This window comes from Bufo bufo, chromosome 1 (genome assembly GCF_905171765.1).
Source record: "Bufo bufo chromosome 1, aBufBuf1.1, whole genome shotgun sequence".
In the NCBI taxonomy this organism is placed as follows: Eukaryota; Metazoa; Chordata; class Amphibia; order Anura; family Bufonidae; genus Bufo; species Bufo bufo.
In genome coordinates, this window is record NC_053389.1 from 328,571,558 (window position 1) to 328,588,629 (window position 17,072).

At 47.6% G+C, this 17,072-nt stretch overlaps 1 protein-coding gene across 7 annotated transcripts in view; it reads left to right on the forward strand.

The window, feature by feature from the left end:
• HMMR (hyaluronan mediated motility receptor) overlaps positions 1–17,072 on the forward strand; it is a 68,870-nt gene that overhangs the window by 22,197 nt on the left and 29,601 nt on the right. For all 7 annotated transcript variants that reach the window (XM_040442086.1, XM_040442094.1, XM_040442119.1 and 4 more), the window contains 2 exons: positions 6,050–6,161; positions 6,625–6,690. In XM_040442086.1, coding sequence (XP_040298020.1) covers positions 6,050–6,161; positions 6,625–6,690 — 178 coding nt within the window. The remainder of the gene's footprint in view (positions 1–6,049; positions 6,162–6,624; positions 6,691–17,072) is intronic.

Sequence of the window (17,072 nt, forward strand, 5' to 3'; positions counted from 1 at the left end):
CCCAATTCCTTGGGGGACACAGGAAACCTTGGGTATAGCTCAACTCCCTAGGAGGCGTGACACTAAGTGAAAATTGTGAAGCCCCTCCTCCAGCAGCTATACCCTCAGCCTGGAGAGAGACTACAAATTTTTGCTTAGTGTTCAAGGAGGCAAGACACTCCCTGCTTTGCAGGGCTGTTTTCTCCTTCATTTTAAATTTTATTTTAAATTTTATTATTCACAGGGACAACAGACGCCTGGACCTCTGTTTCTCCCGGGGTCGAGCTGCGCCAGTGCCGGTCATCCGCACTGCTGCCTCCCCCACAGAAGACAAGGAGGACCATGGCAGCCTAGCTCCTGTGCATCCCGCCACCTTAAGGGAAGCCCATATGTCAAGCCCCTCTCCAGCTTCCTGCCACTGCGGTGCCAGCAGCTGAAGGGGCGACCCTGCTGGAATGGACAGAGGGTGAAGACTTCAGGATGGTGAGAATGGCTGTTCCAGCCTTCCCCCCCTTCTGCTCTCTGCTTCTGCTCCCCCCCTCCCCCCCATGGCCTCCACCGTTCCCTGGGGCATCATCCTAGCCTGTAGTGGGGTACCGAAGTGCCTTCAGGGCGTCCAGGCTAGAGGCAGCCAGCAGGCAAAAGGAGTTATTTCTGCAGAACCGGCGCAGCCCAGGATCGCTGGCAGCCAAGGCCTGACGCTACAGCAGCAGCCGTCACACTTGCTTCCATTGCCGGCCGGCAGCGCGACGTCCGGCGCATCGCACGGACCGTTTTATCCAGCGGGGGTAACAAGGCTCTCCCTTACCTGAGTGCGAGTCTCCTTTTTCGGCAGGACATCTGCGGCGGCCGTATACTTCTTGGGGGATGGCTTGGCATTCATCTATGGCTGCGTGGCTTTTCATTACAGCACCGCAGTCCGCCCCTCCCCCTTCTCTATTTTAAATCGTGCACGAACGGAGCTCATTCCTGCATTCCACAAGAGACTCGCCACTGCTGCTGTCTCTTCTGAGATGTCGTTGTATCCCTCCTGTCACTGTTGCTGCTCCTGCTGCTGCACTGCCTGTCTTCGGTCTGGTAGGACTGTTAACCCCTCCTGGCACCAGCCCTTAGCCTGGACAGTTTCCCCCAACCTTATCACCACCAACATGTCTGACCCCTCAGGGGCCTTTAGGCCCTGGTATCACGCCTGCACCGCCTGTGAAGCACCCTTTCCACGGGGTCAATTAGACCTGCACTGCTCTGCATGCCAGGCCCCAATACAGGGACCGTCACTTGCTGTGCCGCTCCCTGTTTCCTTGAATCCACCTGATTGGGCAAGATCCATGTCCCAGGCCGTGGAAAGTCTTACTCATGTTGTGGGCCGCCTTGTAGACACACAGTCTGCTTCACCCCCTGTCGTACCCCCCGGGGTCCGCTACTTCTGACGATCCGTCTGGGTCCCTTGCTCCCAGTGATGCCTCCAGGGCCCGGCACCTCCAGAAGAGCTCCAGGGCAGAGTGCGCGTCTTCCTCAGATGGGTCCCTGTCTCCTCTGCGGGTGCGGACTATCGGGTCCCTCCTCACAGGACATGCCCTCTGAGGGAGAACTGGTGGATTCGGATTGGGACATGGACTCGGCGTTGCCGTCCAAGCTAGCCTCTGCTGTGGGTCACCTCATTACCAATATTCGCGACACCTTTAAAATTCACGACGACCCTCCCAGCACTGACAAGGCCGGTGTGTCCTATTTCCACCCCAAACAGGCGTCCATGGTTTTTCCCCTCCATGCCGACTTCTCGTCGGTGGTCTCTAAGGCTTGGACCCGCCCCGATGCCCGTTTTTACTCCCCCCTAAGAAGTTGGATATCTGTTATCCCTTCTCAGCGGATTGAAGCACGGCCATTTCTGTGGCGGACGGCTCCTCTCTTCAGTCCACTTAAGACTGTCGCATGGAATCCCTTACGAAAGCAATATTTGCCGCCTACGGTTCAGCCCTCAGACCAGTCTTCGTTTCCGCCTGGGCCGGGAAGGCGGTCTCGGAATGGGCTTCCCAACTGGACCAGGAACTTGATTCGGAAGTCTCCCTTCAGGACCTCCGTTCTTTAGCCCAGCTCGTTGTTCAGGCAGGGAAATTAATTTGTGAGGCCTCACTTGATGCGGGTGCCCTCATTGCTCGTTCCTCTTCTCTGGCGGTCTCTGTCAGGAGGGAACTTTGGCTAAAAGTTCCCAAGCCTAGGACCAAGAGCACCACTCAATGCCGTCCTGGTTTCTCTAGTTTTAGGTCCTCCCGCAGGTCCTCTGGCCCTCGACCCGCGACCGGTCTGTCCTCTAATCCCTCCCAGGATAGACGTAAAAAGCCTTTTTTTCGGACTCAGCCCTCCTGGTGTAAGTCCCAACCTGCTCGCCCCTCCTCGGCCAAGCAGACCCCCACCTGAAGGTGCGCCCCCAACCACCCTGGTGGGGGGCCGCCTCCTCCTTTTCAGGGACATCTGGCAGGCACACATCTCCGACACCTGTGCACTCGAGATTGTGTTGTCCGGATACAAAATCAAATTAGTGTCCCTCCCTCCGAATCGCTTCTTTCGCTCCCGTGCTCCTAGGGACCCCCAGTATGCGGCCGCCTTCTCGGAAGCCATTCGCACCCTTCTGGATAAGGGAGTGATTACTCCCGTTCTGCCAAGGGACAGATTCCAGGGGTTCTACTCTAACCTTTTTGTGGTCCCCAAAAAGGAAGGTTCGGTGAGGCCGATATTGGACTTCAAACTGTTAAACCGGTTTCTCCGTCTTCGCCGCTTCAGGATGGAGTCCCCTCTGATCCTTGGTGGCTTCTCTGGAAGAAGGGGAGTTTCTGTCGTCTATCAACATCCAGGATGCTTACCTCCATGTCCCGATCGCTCGGTGTCACCAGCGTTTCCTTCGCTTTGCGGTGGGGAACGACCACTATCAATTTGTCGCCTTACCTTTCGGCCTGGCGACTGCTCCTCGGGTGTTCACCAAGATCCTAGCCCCTGTCCCGGCCTTGCTCTGCTCCATGGGGTGTTTTCCTACTTCCCTTCTTGGACGATCTGCTCATCAAGGCGCCTTCCCTTTCCCAGATGTCCACCAGCGTGGACCTCACGCTGCAAAGCCTGGAGCGGTTCGGTTGGATTATCAACCTTCCAAAGTCTTCGCTTACCCCTTCCATGCAGCTCGTCTTCCTGGGGATGCTGCTGGATACAGAAGCGGCGGAGGTTCGTCTCCCGCCGGAAAAGCGTCTAACCCTTTACCGTTCTGTTCGGACCCTTCACCGCCATCTGTCCAGCATGCGGGTATTGGGACAGATGCTGTCCTGCTTCGATGCAATCCCGTTCGCGCAATATCACTCCCGCATCTTCCAGACGGCGATCCTGTCTGCCTGGGACAAGTCCCCGGAGAGTCTGGACCGGCCTGACCGTGTCCAGTCGGACAACGCCACGGCCGTGGCGTACATTAAATCATCAGGGTGGCACTCGCAGCGCAGCAGCTATGCGGGAAGTGTCTCACATCCTCTGTTGGGCGGAAACATGTTCCGGCCCTGTCGGCAATTTACATCCCGGGGGTGGAAAACTGGGTGGCGGACTTCCTCAGCCGGACCACGATCGACCCGGCGAGTGGTCTCTGCATCCTGACGTGTTAGAGTCAATTTGCCTCCGTTGGGGTCGTACGGATGTGGATCTCATGGCCTCCAGGTTCAACCACAAGCTCCCCACCTTCTTGTCTAGCTCCAAGGACTAAGGGCATACGGCGCCGACGCTCTCGTTCTTCCGTGGACGGAATTTTCCCTCCTGTATGTGTTTCCGCCCCTCCCCCTTCTGCCGCCGGTTCTCCAGAAAATCGCGACAGAGGGCATGCCTACGTTCCTGATAGCCCCGGATTGGCCTCGCCGGCCTTGGTACGCCGACCTAATGCTGCTCCTGGGAGACTCTCCTTGGCTGCTGCCTCTAAGAGAAGACCTTCTCTCTCAAGGGCTGATCTTCCACCAGCATTTAGGGTCGCTACTGACACCGCAGTTTTAACGCGACTGGGTTTTTTCGGCGGATGTGGTTCGTACCATGATCCGCGCATGGAAGACTGCATCGTCCAGGATTTACTACCGGACTTGGCGGTCTTACCTAGGTTTTTTTCGAGTTCATCCTCGTTTTTCCCTTCCTACGATCCTGTCCTTCTTACAGTCTGGCCTGGGTCTGGGTCTCAGCTAACTAAAGGGTCAGGTCTCGGCGCTTTCAATCATCCTCTTCCAGCGTCCTTTGGCCTCTCTCGGACCTGTCAAAACCTTTCTCCAGGGAGTCGCTCACTCTGTTCTTCCGTATCGCTCTCCCATTCCACCCTGGGACCTTAATGTTGTGCTCTCGGCGCTCCAGTCCTCTCCCTTCGAGCCCTTACGGAGGGTCTCTCTTTGGCTTTTGTCCTGCAAGGTTATTTTCCATCACGTCCCTTCGTGTGTCTGAATTGGCGGCACTTTCTTGTACTGAGCCCCTTTTCGTCTTCCACCAGGAAAAAGCTGTTCTCCGTCCGGTTCCTTCCTTCCTCCCGAAGATGGTCTCCGCCTTTCACCTCAATGAGGAATCGTCCTCCCTTCCCTTTGTCAGTCTCCTTCTCACCCTCGAACGGGAGCTTCACCGCCTGGATGTTAGGGCCCTGAAGATTTACCTGGCGGTCACCGGACCTTTTTGGCGCACGGACACTTTGTGGTTCCGGAAGGTCCGCGCAAGTGGTTGGTGGCGGCCAGGGTTTCTATTGCCCGCTTCATCAAGATGGCTATTGCCGAGGCTTACCGCGCCGAGGGCAAGGAGACTCTTTGGTGTTACCGCTCATTCTACCAGAGCGGTCGGTGCCTCTTCGGCTGAACAACTGTGTAAGGCGGCCACTTGGTCTTCCTTGCACACCTTCACCAAGTTCTACAGGGTGAACACCTATGCATCGGCGGATGCTGCTTTGGGTCTCCTGGTCTTGCAGGCGGCGGTTTCTTGATACCTCCGGTGGTTTTGCCTTGGGCTGTAGTCCCTCCCCTCTTGGACTGCTCTCGAACGTCCCAAGGTTTCCGGTGTCCCCCAAGGATTTGGGCGAGAAAACAAGATTTTTGTATAACTTACCAGTAAAATCTCTTTCTCGCTCTTCCTTGGGGGACACAGCACCCACCCATTGTTCTGGTTTACCATTACGGTTTAGTTGCCCCTGTCGGGTAATTGATTTGTTTGGTTTCACATGGTTGGTCATTGCCTTTTTTCACTTCTTGGACACTCAACTGGTAGTCTCTCTCTCCAGGCTGAGGGTATAGCTGCTGGAGGAGGGGCTTCAGTTTTCACTTAGTGTCACGCCTCCTAGGGAGTTGAGCTATACCCAAGGTTTCCAGTGTCCCCCAAGGAAGAGCGAGAGAGATTTTACTGGTAAGTTATACAAAAATCTTGTTTTTTCAGCAATACATTTTGGGTAAGCCCCTCCCCTTGAGGTAGCATCCACTTCCGTTAATGGTTGATGCTGCCATACTTGGATAGAGAAAATATATATATATATATATATATATATATATATATATATATTTTTTTTTTTTTTATTATATTATTTATTAAAAGAAAAAGAAAAAAAGTGGCAGCACCGTCTCAGAAGAGGGTGCAGCTGGCCCAATGTGGATATAAGCCAATCCAATAGGTCAGAAAAGATGGGCAGCACTCCAAGAAGTAAAAAAAAATACAAAATTCTTTATTTACCCAAGCAGGACATGTGACGTTTCGGCTCTATGCTGGAGCCTTTCTCAAACTTTAGGCTTGAGAAAGGCTCCAGCATAGAGCCGAAATGTCACATGTCCTGCTTGGGTAAAATTTTGTATTTTTTTACTTCTTAGAGTGCTGTCCATCTTTTCTGACCTTTTTAATTATAAATTATTATTTATTATCAACGCAGCACTCTTGTAAAAAAAAAACGCAGTGTCTTTATTCACACATGTGACACAAAATAGGCAACGTTTCATTCCCCTTCCGGGAATTTTCTCTGATATAGCAGTTATGAGGTCTGGGTTATTCTTGCTGACTTTCTCTTCAAATACATAACTATTCCAGTGGGATTTTATTATAGGAAATGAATGGCCTTCAGGCAAGATTTCAAGGACAAATCCAGTTACTGCAAGAAAGCTTGGATGTTTCGAAGGTTGACATGCAATCTCTGACGGAAAAGAACAAGCTTCTAGGTATGTGGTAACTGTACTTTTTGGCAAAATGACTGCTGTTACTACACTGAGTACTTGCCTCGGGTCATTTTAATTTTCACTGCTGGATTGGATGTACCGCAGGGAATTGGCTCGGTCAGTATATCCCATCCACCAGTATATAACTCATGGCGACCAGAGGGGTGCCACTGTTCTCCTCTGCACCATCCAGCTAGTTAGTTCAGTAGAAGCGACTAACAGCTCCTAAAGCCAAGCTGTGCATGTGACTTGTCTTCTAAAGGGTGGACTTAATAAACCCCCTCCAGAGTTACATACAGAAAATGAGAGGTTGCATATTTCTGTCATGGTTTGTGAATGGAATTAAGGTCGTATTCTGTAAAGTAGTCCCTGTTCCTCTTTCTATGGACAGCCACAGTAGGGAAATGTAGGAAGGTGATGCATGTGAATACCGGCAACTATCTTAAACGTCTTATCTTTGCTGCAGCTGACAGTCAGCAAGACGCCTCTATGCATAAAGAATTCTTGAAGAAAGAGCTTGATCAAGCACAAGGTAACATGACAAAAGAATGTAAAGACTATCAACTTTGAATGCTTTTATAGTATTGGGTATTCTACTTATTGTGGTTTTTGTTTTATTTAATATTGACTGCCCTTTGACAGTATGTCTAGCTGGTCCTTGCTTATCTCTGCAAGGAGTTCCTGAATGTCATTGCAGAGAGCAGCTGCACCCTAATAGTCAGTGACAGTGAGGCTCCCCATAGCAAAGGCATGTACTGCTTCTGCCTTCTCCATTGTTGCTTACACAGCGCTCAATGAGCGCCAATGCCGCTGCTTCCTGTTCTGGTGTTAGCGATCATTTGATCAGTTGGGGACCAGGTGTCTGCATGAGCTCCTGGGCCTTAGCAGACCTGATTAGCTCTGCAGTGATGCTTTACAGCATTGTGGTACCCCTCTAGGGACTGTATTCGCCTTACAACAGAAGAAATCTGTAATGAATAAAAAAATTAAAAATTAAGTTAAAAGCTCCCCAACACAGGTCTTGTATGATCTTATGGGGGATACACAAAGTGTAAACGGAAAAATACTTTACATGCCCCCGGAGAGAACCCATAAATTCCCTATATCAAAGTGACCTGATATAATGATGAAAGGCCAACCTCCACTTTAATAATACGGCTGAAGTCTGGTGTATAAATTCTTACTAAAGCTAAATTGTGCAATCTGCGGTAATGCTGATCTTCGGCATTTAATCCTTCAGATGCCATGGTAAGACGTGACCGCAGCACCTGAGTGTGAAAAACCTGGAAGTGCTGTGCTTTTGGGGGTGGAACAGCTCACCCACGGAGCAATCTGGGTAGCCATTTGTTACCGGTTAGACTATAGTCTACTGATGCTCCAGTGCCTTTAACAGGTGTATTCCAATGTTAGGCCTGCAGGTGGCAGCACTACTATGGAATATACTGAATCTTGTATTTTGTCGGTGGATTTTTTTTCCATTTATTATACAGACATGCTAATATAGTGATTGCATTATGTTGGGTCCTAAAAATAAACAATGGGGAAAAAAAAGTCTTGATCATCGCTGCATGATTAACCCCTTCAGGACCCTGCCATTTCCAAATTTAAATTTCTGTACTTTTATAATAGTTATTACTTTACATTCCCCATATGTCTACTTCATGTTTGGATCATTTTGTGAATGCAATTTAATTTTTTGGGGACGCTAGTAGGCTTTGAAGTTTAGAAGCAAATCTTGAAAGTTTTCAGAATTTCTAAAACCCACTTTTTCAGGACCAGTTCAGGTCTGAAGTCACTTTGTGAGGCTTACATAATAGAAACCGCCCAAAAATGACCCCATTTTACAAACTACAACCCTTAAGATAATCCAAACTGATTTTACAAACTTTGTTAACCCTTTAGGTGTTCCACAAGAATTAATGGAAAATAGAGAACATTTCAAAATTGCACTTTTTTGGCAATTTTTCCATTTTAATCCATCTTTTTTTCTAGTTACAAAGTAAGGGTTAACAGCCAAACCAAACTCAATATTTATGGCCCTGATTCTGTACTTTACAGAACCCCCCCCCCCCCCCCCCCCCCCCATTTGTGGTCGTAAACTGTTGTACTGGCAAACTGCATTGCGCAGAAGGAAAGGAATGCCATACGGTTTTTGGAAGGCAGATTTTTTTTTTAACCCCATTTGAAGCCCCCCTGATGCACCCCTACAGTAGAAACTCCAAAAAAGTGACCCCATTTTGGAAACTAGGTGATAAGGTGGCAGTTTTGTTGGTACTATTTTAGGGTCATTATGATTTTTGCTTGCTCTATTACACTTTTTTGTGAAGCAAGGTAACAAGAAATAGCTGTTTTGGCACAGTTTTTTTTATTTACAGCATTCATCTGACAGGTTATATCATGTGGTATTTTTATAGCTTATATATATATTTTTTTCTCCACATTCTGAAAGCCGTAGATTTATTTATTTTTTGCTCGACTGTCTTGTGTAGGGGCTAATTTTTTTGGGGGGGATGAGGTAACTGGTACTATTTTGGCAGGCATACGCCTTTTTGATCGCTTGGTGTTGTACTTTGTGATGTAAGGTGACAAAAAATTGTTTATTTAGCAGTTGTTGTTTTTTTTACGGTGTTCATCTGAGGGGTTAGGTCATGTGATATATTTATAGAGCTGGTCGATACGGACGCGGGGTTACCTAATGTCTACTTTATATTTTTTTCCCTATTTTTAAAAAAAAATATTTTTTTTACTTGGGGAATGACTCAACTTTTTTTCACTTTATTTTTTGTCCTACTTTGGGACTTCAACTTTTAGGGGTCTGATCCCCTTTACAATGCATTCTAATACTTCTGTATTGGAATGCATTGGCTGTATAAGTAATACAGTGTGTATTACTCACAGCTTCCTGCCTGTGAGATCCAGGGGGCTCTCCACAGCAGCATGGGGACCCGGTGGCAGCTCCGATCCCTGCCCAACATCGCATGTGCCGCGGTCAGTGCTGACCGTGCCACATGAAGGGTTAATGCCCCGGCATAAGTGATTTCACCGAGGCTGACGCATGCAGCAGGGGTCTGGCTATCAGTGACTGCTGGACCCCTACCGTGGATCGGGCGGGCGCAGCTCCTGCATCCGCCCAACCCCCATGAAGTACATGTATGTCCCTGTTCTTTAACCACCTCAGCTCCCCTAGCTTAAATGACCAGACCACTTTTTACAATTCTGCACTACACTACTTTCACGGTTTATTACTCGGTCATACAACTTACCAACCAAATTAATTTTACCTACTTTTCTTCTCACAAATAGAGCTTTCATTTGGTGGTATTTCATTGCTGCTGACATTTTTACTTTTTGTTAATCGAAATTTTATTTTATTTTTTTTTTCAAAAAAATGACATTTCACTTTCAGTTGTAAAATTTTTCAAATAAAACTACATTTCTATTTAAATTTTTCTCTAAATTTATTGTTCTACATGTCTTTGATAAAAAAAATGTTTGTGTAAAAAAAATAATGGTTTGGGTAAAAGTTATAGCGTTTACAAACTATGGTACAAAAATGTGAATTTCCGCTTTTTGAAGCAGCTCTGACTTTGAGCACCTGTCATGTTTCCTGAGGTTTTACAATGCCCAGACAGTAGAAAACCCCCCACAAATGACCCCATTTCGGAAAGTAGACACCCTAAGGTATTCGCTGAAGGGCATAGTGAGTTCATAGAACTTTTTATTTTTTGTCACAAGTTAGCGGAAAATGATTTGATTTTTATTTATTTTTCCTTACAAAGTCTCATATTCCACTAACTTGTGACAAAAAATAAAAACTTCCATGAACTCACTATGCCCATCACGAAATACCTTGGGGTGTCTTCTTTCCAAAATGGGGTCACTTGTGGGATAGTTATACTGCCCTGGCATTTTAGGGGCCCTAATGCGTGAAGTAGTTTAAAATCAAAATGTGTAAAAAAAAAAAAATGCCCTGTGAAATCCTAAATCTTTGGAATGTGGCCCCTTTGCCCACGTAGACTGCAAAAAAGTGTCACACATGTGGTATCACCGTACTCAGGAGAAGTTGGGCAATGTGTTTAGGGTGTCTTTTTACATATACCCATGCTGGGTGAGAAATATCTCGGCAAAAGACAACTTTTCCCTTTTTTTTTTTTTTTTTTTTTTTTTTTTTTTATACAAAATTGGCATTTGACCGAGATTTCTCTCACCCATCATGGGTATATGTAAAATGACACCCCAAAACACATTGCCCAACTTCTCCTGAGTATGGCGATACCACATGTGGGACACTTTTTTGCAGCCTAGATGCGCAAAGGGGCCCACATTCCTTTTAGGAGGGCATTTTTAGACATTTGGATCCCAGACTTCTTCTCACGCTTTAGGGCCCCTAAAATGCCAGGGCAGTATAAATAGCCCACATGTGACCCCATTTTGGAAAGAAGACACCCCAAGGTATTCAATGAGGGGCATGGCGAGTTCATAGAAGATTTTTGTTTTTTCTCAAAGTCTCGCTTTCCGCTAACTTGGGACTAAAATTTTCATCTTTCATGGACTCAATATGCCCCTCAGCAAATACCTTGGGGTGTCTTCTTTCCAAAATGGGGTAATTTGTGGGGTGTTTGTACTGCCCTGGCATTTGAGGGTCTCCGCAATCATTACATGTATGGCCAGCATTAGGAGTTTCTGCTATTCTCCTTATATTGAGCATACGGGTAATATTTTTTTTTTTCATTCAGCCTATGGGCTGAAAGAAAAAATGAACTGCACAGATTTCTTTATTCGCATTGATCAATGTGGATGAAAAAATCTCTGCCAAAAAAAGAGGGGAAAGGCCAGGACATAGGAGCTCCGCCCAACATCCAAACCCACTTAGCTCGTATGCCCTGGCAAACCCGATTTCTCCATTCACATCAATCGATGTGCATGAATAATCATTGCCGGGATTATTTTTTTTTTATATATATATACACAGTGTTTGCCAAAGCATATGAACACCGCCCCTTCGCTCATATGCCTCGGCAAACATATCTTTTACTGCAGAGGAGAAATCTCGTCTTGCAGCGCCGCATACACCAACTTGCGTGTAATCTGACAGCAGCGCAATGCTTCTGTCAGAATGCACATCAGTGCTGCAGCAGGTTCATCGGTTGGTCCACCTGGAAGGTAAAAAAAAAAAGAGAAAACCAGGCTGCAACGCAATAAATTTATTAACTTTATAATAACATTTGAACTGAACATATAAACTTTATTTAACTTTTTGAACAGAACATTAACTTTTTTGCTTAGCGGTGATTTTTTATTTTTTTTTAACCTTTATAGGACAAACCTCTCCTTCCCCATGGGACAATGTGCGAAGCGCAAATCGCCCAGAGATGTGGCGAAGTACGTTATGCACTTTGTCCCAGGTGAAAGGAGAGGTTTGCAGCAGCTGAGAGTAAAAGGGCCCTAATAGCCCTGTGTGCCTGTCCTGTGAGATGCAATCCCTATACTAAGTGTACCTGTGTGTGGTACTTCCAGAAACACTCCCCTAAGCATAGGGCAGGGTGGTCAGGGCAGTCAGGACAGAAATAGCGGGTGTCACGCCTTATTCCACTCCTGCTACAGACACCATTTTTTTCGGGGTGGCAGTCGGTTTGAGGTACCAGCAACGACACTGGGGAAATGTCGCTCATGTAGACGGCTCACTACACTGGTGGATGGGGCCACGGAACCTCCTGGATACAGGAGGTTCTCGATGATCCCTTCCTGAAATTTGAGGAAGGATCCTGTTCTCCCAGCCTTAACTGTAGAGAACAAAACTATTATATACAGCCAATTGAATTAAATATACAGACACCTTCTTATACCAGCGTCTGGTCCTGCAGGAAAGTAGATAAGGAGCCAACATCTGGTCATTGAAGTCCACCCCTCCTATGAGCAAATTATAGTCGTGGACACAGAGGGGCTTTTCAATGACACTGGTTGCTCGTTCAATTTGGATTGTCGTGTCTGGATGAATGGAGGAGAGCATGTAAACGTCACGCTTGTCTCTCCATTTCATCGTGAGCAGTTCTTGGTTACACAAGGCAGTCCTCTCCCCCCTTGCAAGACGGGTGGTAACAAGCCGTTGGGTGAAGTCCCGGCGACTAGGTCGCGCGGTGCCACAGCAGCCAATCTGTTCTAGGAACAAATGCCTGAAGAGGGGCACACTTGTGTAAAAATTGTCCACATAAAGATGGTACCCCTTGCCAAATAAGGGTGACACCAAGTCCCAGACTGTCTTCCCACTGCTCCCCAGGTAGTCAGGGCAACCGACCGGCTCCAGGGTCTGATCTTTTCCGTCATAGATCAGAAATTTGTGGGTATAGCCTGTGGCCCTTTCACAGAGCTTATACAATTTGACCCCATACCGGGCGCGCTTGCTTGGGATGTATTGTTTGAAGCCAAGGCGCCCGGTAAAATGTATTAGGGACTCGTCTACGCAGATGTTTTGCTCAGGGGTATACAAATCTGCAAATTTCTGGTTGAAGTTGTCTATGAGGGGCCGAATTTTGTGGAGCCGGTCAAAAGCTGGGTGGCCTTTGGAATGTGAGGTGGTGTTGTCGCTAAAGTGCAGGAAACACAGGATGGTCTCAAAACGTGTCCTGGACATAGCAGCAGAGAACATGGGCATGTGATGAATTGGGTTCGTGGACCAATATGACCGCAATTCATGCTTTTTGGTTAGACCCATGTTCAGGAGAAGGCCCAGAAAAATTTTAATTTCGGAAACTTGGACTGGTTTCCACCGGAAAGGCTGGGCATAAAAGCTTCCCGGGTTGGCGGATATAAATTGAGTGGCATACCGATTTGTTTCTGCCACGACTAAGTCCAAGAGCTCCGCAGTCAAGAACAGCTGAAAAACCCCAGGGCCGAACCGATCTGAGCTGTCTCAACCCGAACTCCAGACTGGGCGGTGAAAGGGGGAACTACTGGTGCGGCTGAAGTTGGGGGCTGCCAATCGGGGTTTGCCAGCACCTCAGGGACTCTAGGGCTCTACGGGCCTGTCTGTGCGGTGGCTGCGACGGGGGAACTAATGCACGTGCCACCGTGCCAGCTTCAACTGCCCTTCTGGTGCTCTCCACTTCACCATGTTGTACGGCAGTGCTGGTACTAGGTCCAGGATGGGCTGCGCTGCTGGTGTATGCCTCACCACGTAATCCAACAGCGCCAGCCCCACTCTGCTGCCCTTGAAGCGGATCCTGCGCAACCTGTGGTGTAGCAACACGGGGCCGGGTACGCCTGGTGGTATCGGGGACCTCGACCTCCATCTTCCGAACTTTGGGTCAGAGAGCCACTGCTTTCTACAGGTTCATATTCTGACCCGCTAGATTCGTCAGATGAGGGTTCCCATTCCTCATCCGACTGGGTCAGAATCCTGTAGGCCTCTTCAGAAGAGAATACCCCTTGTTTGCCATTTGGTCAACTAAATTTAGGGGGTATTACCTGAGACTACCCAAGAAAAAAAAGCAAGCCTGTCTTACAAATGGGAGGCTAGCGAAGTACCGGCGGCCGCTGTGATTGATAAAAAATATGAAAACAGTTTTTTTTTTTTTTCTTTTTATCGCCGCAGCGCTTGTAAAGTGATTGTGCAGTGATCCAAAAAATAATTTTTTTTTGTCACAGGGGCGGGCGTGGGTGAACGCACATGTGGGTGACCGATCAGGCCTGATCGGGCAAACACTGCGTTTTGGGTGGAGGGCGAACTAAGGTGACACTAATACTATTATAGATCTGAATGTGATCAGTTCTGATCACTTACAGATACTATAAAAGTACCAATGCTGATTAGCGATACGCTAATCAGCGAATCAGTGACTGCGGTGGGCTGGGCGCTAAACGATCGCTAACTACCTAACCAAGGGGCCTAAACTATCCTAAAACTATCAGTCAATACCAGTGGAAAAAAAGTGACAGTTTACACTGATCACTTTTTTCCCTTTTACTAGGTGATTGACAGGGGCGATCAAGGGGGTGATGGAGGGTGATCTGGGGATTAAGTGTAGTGTTGGGTGTACTCAGTGATGTGTGCTCCTCTGCTGGGACCCACCGACGAAAAGGACCAGCAGAGGAGCACAGAAGCCATTTAACACATTATATTTATAAATATAAGGTGTTATATGGCTTGTGATTCGATTTTTTTTGAAAATCAGCCTTCTACCCCTCTATCATTGGCTTGCAGGCTGATGACGAACTTGCCTTTTAACTTTTGCCGGCCCGCGATGCGCGGGCCGGCTTTGCCCGAAATCTCGCGTCTCGCGAGATGACGTGCCGGCGCGTCCACCCAGAATAACAGGGCCGCCGTAAAGACGCAATCCTGCGTACGGCGGTCCTGTAGTGGTTAAGTCCAGCAAAGAAATGACGTACGTCGTACATGTAAGTCATGGGTCCTTAAGGGGTTAAAGGTGGTGTACTATTAAATTATAAATATTTATCCCATACAGTGAACAGCGTAACAGAAAACAGATGTCTGATTCTTTTTTTTTTTTTCATTTCACCTGCCAAAAGAATTCACCAAAAAGTCACACCACCCCAATGTTATAAATAAAAACTACATATTGTCCCCCAAAGATGAGCTCCGTAACCATAACTATAAAAAAATCATATTTAGTAGATCATAATAGTATTAAAGCACAAGAAAACCTATATAGATGAGGTATCACCGTAATCATACTGAACTGGAGAATAAAGGTCACGAGTCAGTTTTACTGCATGGGGAACATGGTAGAAATAAAGTTTTCAAACTGGGGGAAAAAAAATCATACTAAAATCAATATTAACATAACAATTATCATGTAAAGGTGCAGAACAATTATTGGCATAAAAATGTGTCTGGTCAGTAAGCTGGGCAAATGAACTGGTTAAACAAATACCAATAAGGTCTTAACAGTTCTGCTTTGTGTTCACAAGTTTCATTCTGTTCAGCCCCATCCATTGTGGAAGTCTGGCAGATGAGCTGTCTCCTGAATGATCTAAGCTTTATGACCAAATCAACGTTCTGCATGTGCATTCCTAAACTGAGCTACTCACTGTTTTATTTGTGAAATAATGTAATTTCTGGCTTCTATCAGCTCCCCTTTCTTAGATTGGGAAAGCTGTTACGCCGTAGTAATTGGCTGGAGCCTATTACTGGTCTGTCCCATTACAGGCCTGCAGCCAGGGCGGGAAGTCGGTACACCAAAGGTCCGACTCTATTTTATCACAGTTTGACTTTCATAAATGGCCAATATTTAGTAATAAATCTCCTGTAATAAAATGGAAATACCAGGCTTCTTCTCACCATTATATCAATGATCAGGCTGCTTAGACAGAACATAAGGGCTCTTTCACACTTGCGTTGTTCTTTTCCGGCATAGAGTTCCGTCGTCGGTCGGGGCTCTATGCTGGAAGAATCCTGATCAGGATTATCCCAATGCATTCTGAATGGAGAGAAATCCCTTCAGGACCGGAAAGTTTTTTGGCCGGAGAAAATACCGCAGCATGCTGTGCTTTTTGCTCCGGTCAAAAATCCTGAACACTTGCCGCAAGGCCGGATCCGGGATTAATGCCCATTGAAAGGCATTGATCCGGATCCAGCCTTAAGCTAAATGTCGTTTCGGCGCATCCGACGTTTAGATTTTTCTGAATAGTGTCCTGTTTGCCATGGTAAAGTGTAGTGGGGAGCAGTATACTTACCATCCGTGCGGCTCCCGGGGCGCTTCAGAGTGACGTCAGGGCGCCCCACGCGCATGGATGACACGATCGCATGGATCACGTCATTCTGGAGCGCCCCGGGAGCCGCACGGACGGTAAGTATACTGCTCCCCACTACTACTATGGCAGCCAGGACTTTAATAGCGTCCTGTGTGCCATAGTAAGGCTACTTTCACACCTGCGTTCGGGGCTCCGCTTGTGGGCTCCGTTTGAAGGCTCTCACAAGCGGCCCCGAACGCATCCGTACTGCCCCAATGCATTCTGAGTGGACGTGGATCCGCTCAGAATGCATCAGTCTGGCAGCGTTCAGCCTCCGCTCCGCAAGCGGACACCTGAACGCTGCTTGCAGCGTTTGGGTGTCCGCCTTGCCGTGCGGAGGCAAGCGGATTCGTCCAGACTTACAATGTAAGTCAATGGGGACGGATCCGTTTGAAGATGACACTATATGGCTCAATTTTCAAACGGATCCATCCCCCATTGACTTTCAATGTAAAGTCTGGATGGATCCGCTCAGGCTACTTTCACACAATTTTTTTCAACTATAATGCAGACTGATCCGTTCTGAACGGATCCAAACGTCTGCATTATAGGAGCGGATCCGTCTGTGCAGACACCAGACAGACCCGCTCTGAACGCAAGTGTGAAAGTAGCCTAACACTGAACGCATTTTGAAGACGGATCCGTCTTCAAATGCTTTCAGTTCACTTGCGGTGTTACGGATCCGGCGGGCACCTCCGGCAAATGGAGTACACGACGGATCCGGACAACGCAAGTGTGAAAGAGGTCTAAGTCAGATTTGTTGGAATACAATATCTGAACAAATAAGGGAAAGCATCACCTAGAAAACACTGTCATGGCTGCATAGAATAGAAGCAGTGAGGCTATATAGACTCTACTGTACTTGTCAATGGCTGTGACTGGTCAAAGAGGCTGCTAGAAGGCACTTAAAGGGATATTACCATATTGAAAAACATGTCCCCAGAGCGCTCTCCGGCCCTTTCTTACCAATCTGGGGACACAGAGGCTGGAGAAAGCAGAAGTGGCAGAGTTGAGCTATTTGCGTAGCCCTGGAAGCTATCCTGTTTAAATAACACTTGTCTGCCTCCTAGCGTCCCCTGGTCGGGACAAAGCGCTTGGTGGCCATGTTTTTTCAAAATGGGAATACCCCTTCAAGTGCCCCAGTCCATCTCCTCTCCTTTTTTG